Consider the following 12,645-nt stretch of genomic DNA (forward strand, 5'->3'; position numbering starts at 1 on the left):
CCAACAGGTACGATTTCCAATGCTACAGGGAAGCTGGACGGGAGGAGACAATGGCATTTTTTGGACGAAAACCGGACGCTGTATTACTATTTATGAGCCTGTGGAACCGAAGGAATGAGAGTAATGAAAGGTAGAAAATAGAGTAGCTGTTGGAGATAAAAAAAATAAAATATACTATAATAGTGTTAGAGGATGCTATAATAATATTATAAAGGATAGATTTTTGAGTATCTGTTAGAGATAGGCTTAAGATATCTCTGCGACTCAAGTTTTATTGGAACTATGCAAGGCGTCCTCAGCAAGCCTCGTTTCGGCTACAGATTGCTTACCGTTCCAGGCTTCCAGCGTGGGTCAACTGCATATGTGGAAATGGAAAACTAGCAATTGCTATTTCCACACAGAAGAGTGAACGAACTTTAGCTACTTGCTAGCTAAGCTTTCTTGCATGTATGGCAAGTACCTCTGCCAACTATCAGTCAACGTTTCTGTACTGAGATTGAGAAGCTGCAATCAGGGCAGCACCTATTCCTGAACCGTCATCTGCGTGCTTGACAGCTGCTGATTTCGACGCCTCCTCTCCTAGCAACTCACCCAGTGTGCGCTCCAATCATTTGCGGAATTTGGTGACTGCTCGAACAATCCTCCATCAACGGTGATGACTGATCGTTGCTTCTGGGCATTGCAATCTGTCCCAAGCTTCTTGGGGATCCCTGCAAGCCCTGCAGCGGCCAGCCGGGCTGCCCTTCTTGCCAAGATGTCACAAATTTCGACAACCAGTTTTCGAGTCTCTAAGGATGTACCTGTAATCTGCATGTAGACATATTACACCAATTCACTGTGCTATACAGGGGTATACATGGGTATAAAACAGTGGAGCAATGATCACGAAGTCAGCATACATCTAGGTTTCCTCCAGTTTTTCAGCCACAATCTTCAGATCAGGTGTTTCGTCATGGTGCATTGCAGAAATATGTGGGGTCCTGTGAACCACATAAACCTAGATTTATCAGCACAAGTCAAGCTTGAATCGAATTTGATAGTTATTCGCTACACTTTAAAAACGGTCTGTTCAACTAAAACATCAAATCTGCTGAAGTACCAAATTTGGAACCACTGTCTCACACATCCTTAATTCCTGATCATAACGACAGTATCAACTACAGAGAAACCAAGCAGACAACATACCGCAGAAGGAAATGAGTTTTGAGCTTAGTGTGATCAATATTGCCAAAAATTGAAGATTGCAATGATATTTTAAGGAGCACCCTCCTTACAATTTCGCCAAAATACATTCCTGGCATTAACTTCTCGTAGATCTGAAAGAAGTCGAAAGCAAGACAACTACTCTTTTATGCAGAAACTTGCCTGCTCTCCGGGATTTAAGCTCTCCTTATCTAATTCTTGATCATATTCGGTGATGGGAACACGGGATAAATAGAAGTTACCCCATTCCATGTTGATCACCTAAAACACAGGAAAAGCAATAAAAAAATTGTTTAGAAATTATTTTTTTAAAAAAGTAGCACCATCCAACCTATACGTTTTATTTGGGTACTACTAGATTTTAGTCAGAAGATACCATTTCGAAATTGCGTTTGCCTTCTCAACATATGCTGCATTTCAGCATTTGTGCCGGTGCCAAAAATCACACCAGCGACTACATTTTTGTCATAGTGAGACTAAGTTAAAATATACCTTTGTTTATATATGATGAGTGGTTAACAAGGTCGTCGATTTGGTTTGCCAAGTTTTGGATTGTCCGAGTTGTGTAGAGAGTTCGCAAAAATTTTCGAATAGTCCGCAGTTTTGAAGTGAACTAACATGTGCAGAGAGTCCGTACATTTTCTCAGAAAGTTCGCACTTTTACGGAGAGTCCGCAAAATTCTTCGGATAGTCTATAATTTTGAAGTGAACTAGTATGTGCGAAGAGTACGCATATTTTCTTAGAGAGTCTGTATTTTTGTGGAGTGTCTGCTCTTTTATTTGAAGAGTCCGCAGTTGAGTAGAATTTGAATTTCGATTGGAATGTGCTCTGAGTTGATTTTAGTTTTCAACTGAGCATTTTGATTATGGACTAACTGTATATAGGGTTGGAGATATGTGTTTGCTTATTTCATGGTGTGCAGGTGATTGATGCAACTTACCGATCGACGACGGGTGATCGGGGCCAAATTGGGTGTTTGGTGTGAGACGATCAAGGAGATCGGATGATACTAGCGGTACACGTGGAGGTCAAGCAAAGCTTAAAAGATAAATGAAGATAACGTGTTGACAAAGTCAAACAAAAAAGATGACGGTGCAAGTGACAAGACGGCCCGAGAGATCGGGAGCGAGAGAGACTTGCCGGCGGTCAGGATCGCAAGACGGGGTACACACGTCGAAATCAGCGCTATTGCTTAATGTGTAAGCAAGTGGCATGTCACAGTTTGAGAAGCGTGCAGAGGGTTACGCAGTTTGGTATCAAAATCGTGGGAGGACTGGATGAGTATGTGGTATCGTCGCGAAGCTTGCGTCGAGGCAAAGCTATGTCATGAAGGCGTCATTTCCGTCCGATGAATGGAGAAGAAAATAGACTAAAATATCCTCTGTGGTAGGTAGAACTGTACTACATGATAGTGGTATTTTGAGAAAAAGTTAGAAATATAGGGGTCAGGTATTCTAACCTATAAATAGAGGGACAGAGATAGAGAGAGCGTTGAGCTAGTCATTTAAGAGCCTAGAGTTAGGTTTTGGAGAAGAGGAGAGGGAAGGCTTAGTCTTTCTAATAGGCTAGAGTTTTTATGAGAGAAAAAATTATGTAATCTACCGAAAAGAGAGTTGCCCTCTATTTAAAATGAAGTTTATTTTCTCATAACTGATCTTATTCATCTACTTCTAGTCTCTTGCTTTTGGTTCCTTTACCTTCATGCAAGTTTTTCTAGATTTAATTTGATTTTCGTTTTTTCTTTGAAAATACGTTTTTACCCCTTTTGCAAAGTTAGTATTCTAGCTGTTAGAGGTATAAACACTCGCATACTCATGTACATAAGTAGGTTTTGAGTTTTCTTGTTTCTTTTGTAGAGATGCGTTAGGTGATTAAATAGTAGAAGACCATCAATTTCGTAAGAAATTTGTTGAGACGTCTATTTACCTTTCTTTAGTCGTCACTCTCGATCCTATATATAGTATCTTGCTGCATTAGAGTAGTATTTTAAGAAAAAGTTAGAAACTTAGGGCTTAAATTTTCTAGACCTATAAATAGAGGGGTAGAGTTAGAGAAGTTTTGAGCCAGTCATTTAAGAGCATAGAGTTAGGTTTTGAAGAAGAGGAGATGGAGGCTTAGTCTTTGTAATAAGCTAGAACTTTTGTGAGAGAGAAACTTCTGTAATCTGTCGATAAGAGGGTTATCCTCTATTTAAAATGAAGTTTATTTTCTAGCAAGTGATCTTGTTCATCTCCTTCTAATCTCCTGCATTTGGTTCCTTTACCTTCATGCAAGTTTTTCTAGTTTTCTGTTGATTTTCATTTTTTTCTTTGGAGCTGCGTTTTTACCCCTTTTGTAAAGTTACTATTTTAGTTGCTAGAGGTATAAACACTCACATACTCATGTATATAAGTAGATTTTGAGTTTCCTTATCTTTGTACAATCAACTTGGAGAGTTTCGTTGCTCGATGTTCATCTTGTTATATCTTTGAATTTTCTTTGCAAGTTTCAGTCTTTATGGGGTGATGAGTCATGGATTGGGTCACTGTGTAACATAGTGTTCAATTCTAACCATGAGACTCACTTTTCGATCGTTGTTCTACTGAAACTCTAGGCTCTTTGCTTATTTCTCCAGAAATTTCATAAACTCCGGACTCTCCTGATTTTCTGGGTTGATTCAGAGTTTTCGCTGCTTATTTGTTTTTCTCTTTTTTATGATTCTCTTGTAGAGGTGTATTAGATGATTAAATAGGAGAAAATTATCAATTTTGTAAGAAATTTATTGAGACCTATTTACCCCCTCTAATCACCACTTTCAATCCTACGCATAGTATCTTGCTGCAGCCAGACTCCCAACAACATCATTAATCTGTTTCATCAAACATCTTTTGAAACCACAGGGTTCTTAATTTTATTGAAGACAATACAATATAAAAAAACTGTTGACACTCACCAATGCAGCTTCATGCACGTCCAGACCTTGCTTCTCCATAGCCGTTTGCAGTTCAGCAACTACATCTTCACCTACCTGATTTCAGGGCAATGCTAATTTAACGGAAGATTTATTTATGAACAGTTAAGTTATCTAACTTTCTTAGTTTCTTTGCATAGAATTGATCTAACAAAGCATAGCTACTCAAGTAACATCATAACTTTCCTTTTTCACCATAATCAGAATGAAATGGCAAAATGGGATGTTGAGGAGCTGTAATTGAGAGCATTCACATCGAACAATGTCCAAGTATGCTGAGTTTATGAGCGTGTGGATGACTTACAGCATCATCAATGGAAAATGCCTTTGCCCACTTGACAAGGGTACCCGACGCAACTGAACGTTGCTTCACCGCGAATGAAAATGTGAACCCTAGTTCTCGCTTCTTCCCATTTGATGTACACCTCTCGTCATCAGCAACGAACTTGGCTAATTCAGAAGCGATGAAACCAAAAAGCTCCTAAGATGTCAAAAATACGTAATGTCAGATCCAAATCAAACACGGTAACTGAAATCTGAACATTTATACTTACCGAGGAGCTCCCTGACATCAAATGTTGAGGAATAGTGACTTCTCTGGACTCACGGTTAGCGACAGGTTTCTCATTCCCACCCAGTTGCACCCTCAAGACGCGGAAGTTTGTTCCTCCTAGATCCAATCCATAGAACATACCCTCCTCTCACCTAAATTTAGTAGCACAAAGTAAGCAATTCTAATAGAGTGCACATGAAAGCATAAATTTGCCTATTGAATTCTGCAATGTTAATCAACCATCACTAATTCTACTCATCAGCTAACCTGAAGCCCAATAAAATACTGTACAAATGAATCATATTTTCACGCCAGAGACATAATGAGCTACTATTTATAATGACACATGACCATGTGATGGTCATTTTGTTCTAGTCCTTCCATTAACGGGTACCCTTAATATATAATGGTAAAATATACTGATATATAATATCTAAGCAAATGAGACCCACTAACTTCAGTTAGGCTCTAAATCTTTCTTGTGAAGCTGCCACATCTCTGAGAGATGTACCGTTAACAACGTTTAATATCAGTGTAGATAGCATCCTATCTTGTTAAATTTTCCTCAATAAAAATGATGATGAGCATGCAAAAACCACTTTATTAGGTGCTCCAACAAACTTTGTAGTACTAGTATGCTGCTACTGTTACTTCACTACCAAAAAAGAGAGGTAATAGAAAACCAAAGCTTTCTCTGATCAGACAAACAAGAGCAAGAACAAGCTGTACTACATGTATATACTAACCCTGTCGGGAGGTTATCAACGTAGGAGAGGAGCATCTTGACCCTGCTCCCACCTTCTTCTCCAATCCCGCGCCCATCTCGTCGGCCATCGCCGACGCCACATCGCGCAGCAACGACACCGGTGTCTCACACTTCTCTCGGAGATCGGCGACCAACTTCTCCGCCATTGCCATCGAGGCTGCCGCCATGATCCCATCTTGGATTCGAGAATCGAATGGGAAGGAGAGGAAACAGCGAGAAAAGCGGGATCTTTAACTCGGGGACCGAAGGAAAATTTACAAGAGAAAGGTAGGAATTAAATATCCAAAATTAAGAGCTCGAGAAAGAGGGAGGAAGCAGAAACTGTTTGAAAAAGCAAGCTAAAGTGAGGATCTTTGGATTTGGAACTCAAAAGATGGCGAGGAACGTGAAATTTGGCTTCAAGGGCTCATCTTTCCTCGACTGATTGATCAACTGGACGGGAAAATGGCAGGAAAAAGACGGTGGCACCTCGTGTGTTCCTGTGGCCTTGTTTTCTTCCTAGCTTTTCGGGAACTGCACAGGAACATGCCCAGGGGTGGATCATTTTTACACTCCAGGAATAGAATCCAAACACGAGATGGTCTGATTGTGTTGGGGATCAGATGGATTTTTCTGCATCAGCTTATTGTGGAGGTGAAAGAAGAAGTTGGCCGGAAATGGTCACCCGGCTGAGACCATCTGACCTGGTTGAGTGAGAATCTTGGGGCGGAAATTTCGGTGACAAAAATCAGGCATTCTCTGAAGACATGAAGCTCTGGGCTTTTAGATGCTCGAAACCTCGGTGTAAATTAATTCTAGAAAATTGGGCCCAGCCCCTGCATGTAATTGTAAACCTGTGACTGCCCGGGGGTAGTCTGTATTTTCTCTTTCTTTCGTTCTTTTTTGTTGTTTGTTTATACTTGTGAATACCAATCTTGTAAACCCACCGCTTTGTAAACACCTGCCTTTCAATGAAATGTTCAGATCAAAAAAAAGAAAAAGAAATCAGACATTCCCGATGCTTGCGATAAATGGTTGTAGTTGTCTGGAGTATGTGTCATGCAACTGCCCTTTTGCCGTTTTGCGTATTGCATGTACCGATGTGCGTACACGTGGTGACTGGTGACGACAAAAGTTGGGGAGGAAAAAAAAAAGCGGGAGAGAAAGATATACCGATAACCAATGCAGCCAGCTGAAATCGCCGGCCCATTTTGCCCCCACTCCGTTGGAGCCCGGAACTCCCCGGCCTTGCGGCCTTTTCCCCGCGCCGGACCACATGCCGCGAATTTTTTATATATTTCGAAAATAAAAAATTATAAAAATAGACGTCAGTTTGAAAAAATTATAAAAATACTTTGCTGTCGCCCTCGCCTAAAAAATATAAAAACAGCATTTCAATGCTCTAAAAATTTAAAACACTATCGAAATAGTCATGAATTTTTTTTACACGGACGTCTATTTTTGAAATAGTCGTAAAATGCATTATTCTTCTATTTTTAACCTGTCGACAGTTGTCTATTTTTGTATTTTTTTCAAACAAATATCTATTTTTATATTTTTTATTTTTGAAATATAAAAATAAAATACGCGGTGGTGGTTAGCCAACTCGGTTGCGTTTCTGGCGTTACGCATTTGCGTCCGTTCAGTTCAGCAGCGGCTGAATTCCCATGCAACGCCAATCTCTCGCCGGTGCCTGGACTTTTTTTTTGGTTTGGTTTGAACTCGCCGGTGCTTAGCTTGGACTTTGCCCCGGTGATTTCACGTGAGTTTGGCACGAATCAGGACAACCCTTGAGAACATGCGCGCGTATGGTTGCCGCCGTCGGGTCCAAACGAGGTGCGGACTACTTTCTCATCGTGGCGTGAGAAAAGTGCGAGACCCGCACCCAAGTTTGAACGACGCTCCGCCGAGCCGATCGATCCGCGTGCTAGTGATTTCGGCATCGAGGGAGGCGCTGGCACGGACGACCGAGCTGCTCGTGGATTCTAGCCTCAAGGTGACTGCCGGTGCGAGCATTCAGGCGCTGAACCAGATGAGGCTCTGCTGCCGCTCGGGTTTGTGGCACGGGCAGCGCCGCGCGTGGCCGGGCACGGGGAAGGCGAGGAAACCCACGGGTTAAAAAGGGGGCGCACCAGAGCAGGGAGCTTTAGCGGGGGTGAAATTTCATGGATCGGGTTCAAACTCGCATGATTGGGCCTCTGTCTCTCACCCTTTTGTTCAAACCCACGATTCGTACGGGTACATGACAACCGAGAGGCGCCAAGGCACCGTGTAACTCGAGAACATCTATCTGCCAGATATGGCGAAAGACTATAAAACAGTAGTCCTTCGTGGCTTTGTTTGATCTCCGAAGGAAGGAACCTGGCAAGTCAAAGTTGATGCATGGCCGTGTGTTCTCGTCTCGGAAACGATGATTCGTTCGTTCCAAGCCATTCCAAAGTCTCAGCGAGATCGGGACTCCCAACCGTCCCCGGTTTATGGTTTCGATGAAACATGTAAAGGGCCTGGGTGTAGCCAAACGCCAGGCGTAAATGGACCTCAGAGTCAGCAGCAGCACGGACTCGCCGAGCTCGGCTGGGGTGAATGAGTTGACCTGAGCAGTCGCCGCAGAACGTTACGTGATCACAGAGAGAGAGAGAGAGAGAGAGAGAGAGAGAGAGAGAGAGAGAGAGAGAGAGATGGACGACACTGGTACGATAACTCCTGAGCTTTTCGCCGCTGCCGTCCTGACGCTGCCACTGCGAGACCAGCACAGCGGCTCGCTGCATGTCATGTTCAAATCAAGCACAGCGACAGCGGCATCTTCTGCGCGTGTAGGCCTGACCCGGCCTGCCCGCCTGCACGTGTGGCCTTCGAGGACGACGCACAGCACGGGGCCGGCGATCACGCAAGCTCAAACCGCGCCACGGCTTTGCGCTGAAACAAGCGCTCTTCGCACAGACCATTTCTCCGCAGAAATGCGTGCGAACTCCCGTTGCCGAGTGCTTGTTTGGAACTCAGAATTTCACGAGGATTCTGCATGGAACAGTCCGGTTATCCGTGACATCGCGTGACGTGAGACCTTTGGCGAGGAATTGTTCGGCACTTCTTCCCGGGCGGCCCGTGCTAAACATGCATGCATGTGCGAGGGATGCTTAGAATCTTATCAGTTGCTCTCATCATGGCGGCTCCTTGACTCGTAGCTGCGAATCCATATTCCCTCGACCCCACGGTGGCCGTCCTTTACCTTTTTCATCTCGGTGACGTCCGCGCAAAGGTCCATTGCACAATCGCGGTGTGTCATCGCGGCGCTTTTGCTTTGCAGGCCAGGCCAGCCGAGAGAGGGAGAGGAGGCCTCGTCCTCCATCGTCCTTTCGGACCTGCAACAGAGCCACAAGTCAAAGTGCTGTTCACGAGGGAGCAGAGCTGGGCGGTGCCCATACATTTGAAAGAAAAAGTCGCTGAGGAAAACTGGACTGCTCCGTAGTTCGTGTACTCGGCTTTGACAGAGAGGATCCCGGCCCTTGTGGGTGGTTAATCAACTGTTTACGTAGTTCGTGTACGTAGTGGAGAGCACGTCCACGCTCCTCTCCGTCTCGTCTAACCTCTTTTCTGCGACTTTTTTTCTCTCTCTCTAGATCTCCTACACCCTTTTGCATTTTTTGCTGGGCGATCTGTTTCGATTGCTGTCCTTTCGGGAAAAAAAATCGGTTTCGATTGCTTCGTGGTACGAGTGGCTTGTCTCGTTGCAACGCAAGGCCGGCATGGTGGCAGGACGGAGAGCGGCCCGGGATGAGGGCTCTACCTGCCCGGCAAGTTGGCACACTGTGGAAAAAAAGAGAGGAAAAAGGAACGCCCCCAAAGGCCAAAACTTTTGTATTTTTTCACCGTTTCATGTTCGTTTGCCAGACATGACAGATGCCTCGCCACAGCACCTTGCTTGCCTACCCAACGCTATGCTATGAACTACACATGCACCTGAACGTCACAAGCCTGGCTCACTTGTATCTTTGCCGTTCCAGCCGAGCAGCTCGCCAATAGACACGTTCCCTTGCTTTTATATCCCTAACGACACTGTCGTTATCACAAGACGGATCACATGTAGTGGTACTGGCGCGTAAGCCTAATATATGAGCGACGACGTTCACTGAGTCCATAAGATACACACCACTAGCATGGCAGTTTCCTCTCGTTTTGAACTAACCCTGCCGCTTTTTGAACGCTGGATGGGCAACCATGCATGCATGCACCAAATCTTTGCTTGCTCTCACGACATAACGCCATCCTTTCTCTTGGATGCCAATGCGAGTCTTTAATCGCATTAGGTTGTAACTTTGTGTCTGTTTGGTATAGTTTTAATTTTTCAGGTCTATGTTGAATTTTGATGCTTTAAGCTATAATAAAGTGGTTGACATCACTATTTTTTACTACTCAATAAGTAGAAACAAGAAGTATCATCCAAATACCATCAATATTCATAACTCTAAGAAATACTCAGCTTCAAGAATAAATTTTTAGAGCTAAAACTCTACCAACCAAACACTAGTTTGACATCAGTTAATAGTGAATGATGAGCTTTCAAAAGCATCACTTCCAAGTGTGAGGCCCTCCTCTGTATTTTTGCTTGATTCCGGGACATTGTGTTTTTGTCCTCTAATGGCCCCTCCATTTCTTTTTATTTGAAACCCGCTCCTCCCCACGCTGTCTGCAGTCGTCCAGCCGTTTCCCTCTCTTATTCAAACTTCCAAGATTTTTTTATAACGCCGCCGTTTCCAAGCTTCACCCTCGCGCTCCTCGCTTCAGTTACTAGTGTTCTGTTTGGATTGGAGTACCGAATTCCGGCGATGGGCAAGGCGGCGCGGTGGTTTCGCAGCTTGTTGGGAGGCGGGAAGAAGGAGCAGGGGAAGGAGCAGACGCGGGCCTCGGCGCCGCCCGGGAGCAACGCTGCGCCCGTGGACAGGAAGCGGTGGAGCTTCGCCAGGTCGTCGCGGGATTCCGTCGACCCCGCGGCGGCAGAAGCCTCGGTGAGGGGAGGCAACGCGGCGATCGTGAGGGCGGCCGAAGCTGCGTGGCTCAAGTCGCTGTACAGCGAGACCGAGCGGGAGCAGAGCAAGCACGCCATCGCCGTGGCTGCGGCCACGGCGGCGGCTGCGGACGCTGCCGTGGCCGCGGCACAGGCTGCGGTGGAGGTCGTGCGCCTCACCAGCCAGGGGTCTGCTTTCGCCGGCGGAGGCGCCGTCCTTGACACCCGCGGCCGCGCCGCCGCCGTCAAGATCCAAACGGCCTTCCGAGGCTTCTTGGTGAGTGTTCATGTAGATTATTAGTCTTTTGCAATGTGAAACCCAAACTTTAACAAATGGTTTGCATTGAATTATCGCAGGCCAAGAAGGCGCTGCGAGCGCTCAAGGCGCTGGTGAAGCTGCAGGCTCTGGTGCGCGGCTACCTGGTGCGGAAGCAGGCGGCCGCGACGCTGCAGAGCATGCAGGCGCTCGTCCGCGCGCAGGCCGCCGTCCGCGCCGCCCGCTGTCGCGCCGTGCCACCGCTCCCGCCTCTCCACCACCCTCTGGTCCGACCACGCTTCTCGTTGGTACGGCCTCAATTGCTTTCGAGTAAAGAAACCTCGCGTCAATGTCGTCGTCCGAGGTTGTGTGTTCTCTCGCTAACGAATCCGTGCGTTTCTTGTGTTGGCAGCAAGAACGGTACGTGGACGACACGCGGAGCGAACACAGCTTACCGGCGTACAGCCGCCGTCTGTCCGCGAGCATCGAGTCGGCATCCTACGGCGGGTACGACCGGAGCCCCAAGATCGTGGAGATGGACACCGGCCGACCAAAGTCGCGCGCGTCCTCTCTGCGGTCGAGCTCTCCGGTGCTCGACGCCGGCACCGGTGACGAGTGGTACGCGCAGTCCTTGTCATCGCCGCTCCTGCCGTGCCACCTCCCCGGCGCGCCCCCACGCATCGCCGTGCCGAGCTCGCGCCACTTCCCGGACTACGACTGGTGCGCGCTGGAGAAGCCGAGGCCGGCGACAGCGCAGTGCACGCCTCGGTGCACACAGTACGCGCCAGCGACGCCGGCGAAGAGCGTGTGGGGCGCGGGGGCCAACTATGCGTCTCCGAACTGCCCCAGCTACATGTCGAGCACGCAGTCTTCGGACGCGAAGTCGCGGTCGCAGAGCGCGCCCAAGCAGCGGCCGGAGGCCGGCGTGGTGGGAGCGCGGAAGCGGGTGCCGCTGAGCGAGGTGATCCTGGAGGCCCGGGCGAGCCTGAGCGGCGTGGGCATGCAGAAGTCGTGCAACCGGGTGCAGGAGGCGTTCGACTTCAAGGCGGCCGTCGTGAGCCGCTTCGATCGCTTGTCGGAGGCGGCGGCCGAGAGGGACCGGGACATGTTCTTGCAGAGGAGATGGTGAATCAATCAACCTGCTCCTCCAGCTCGGCATCAGTTCGTCCTTGCAGGGAAGATTGATGGGTGCGGCTGGCTCGTGGCATATTATTAGTGCTAATGATAGTGATTAGTTTCTGATTATTTTCTTGTTATCTCTTCACTCTCTGAGTGATCATGTGCTCGGTGTGAGCTCTCTCTACTGTTGTTGTTTGTGGCGTGTTCCTCACAAGCAATTGTATCGAACGTAGGGAGATCTTATTTCATTTTTCATAGTAGTACTTGGACGTACATACCATCCCCTACCCGTACAACTCCGTTCCATTTCCAATGAAGTTTCAATCGCTTCTTTGCCTCCCAACAGCTCTTGACGAATTACTCATATCCCAGCATTTCAAACGGTCTAGAATTACGATTCTTTTTTTTTTTTCTGTATCGTTGCTGAAAAGGCCGATACGATCTGATCTGCGACTCCATGTAGCCACGTAGTACGAAAAGGAATCTAGGACGTTTTCGAACCTAAAGCACCTCGCTAGGCGCGACATAACACTCCAAAAAGTGCTACGGGCGAATGATCAGCTACGTTTGATTCGGCATTTATGCTTGGCGTTATAGGAAGCTTTTACGGATTTTGTGGATGAACAGAATTGTTAGGTCAATTTCAACAGAGGTAGTATTTGTATTTTTTTTCTTTCTACTACAGTAAAATGTCTCTCTCCACTCTGTATACCTCTCCAACAGAAACTCTAAATATACTTTTTGCAGCTACAGTATATGGCCGGGATATAGGAGCCGGCAAATTTGCTACCTACTGTAGCATGCATCATCACTGTG

At 46.6% G+C, this 12,645-nt stretch overlaps 1 protein-coding gene and 1 pseudogene across 1 annotated transcript; one reads left to right on the plus strand and one right to left on the minus strand.

Moving 5' to 3' along the window:
- Window positions 1–315: 315 nt before the first annotated feature.
- LOC133909830 (hexokinase-8-like) lies at window positions 316–6,185 on the minus strand (annotated as a pseudogene).
- Window positions 6,186–10,089: 3,904 nt separating this feature from the next.
- On the plus strand, window positions 10,090–12,164 carry LOC133909831 (protein IQ-domain 26-like). Its single transcript, XM_062352379.1, has 3 exons — window positions 10,090–10,731; window positions 10,812–11,018; window positions 11,123–12,164. Exons 1-3 carry the CDS (start codon window positions 10,276–10,278, stop codon window positions 11,837–11,839), a joined length of 1,380 nt encoding a protein of 459 aa, XP_062208363.1. The 5' UTR covers window positions 10,090–10,275; the 3' UTR covers window positions 11,840–12,164.
- Window positions 12,165–12,645: the final 481 nt, after the last annotated feature.

Source organism: Phragmites australis, chromosome 2, assembly GCF_958298935.1.
Source record: "Phragmites australis chromosome 2, lpPhrAust1.1, whole genome shotgun sequence".
Lineage (NCBI taxonomy): Eukaryota > Viridiplantae > Streptophyta > Magnoliopsida > Poales > Poaceae > Phragmites > Phragmites australis.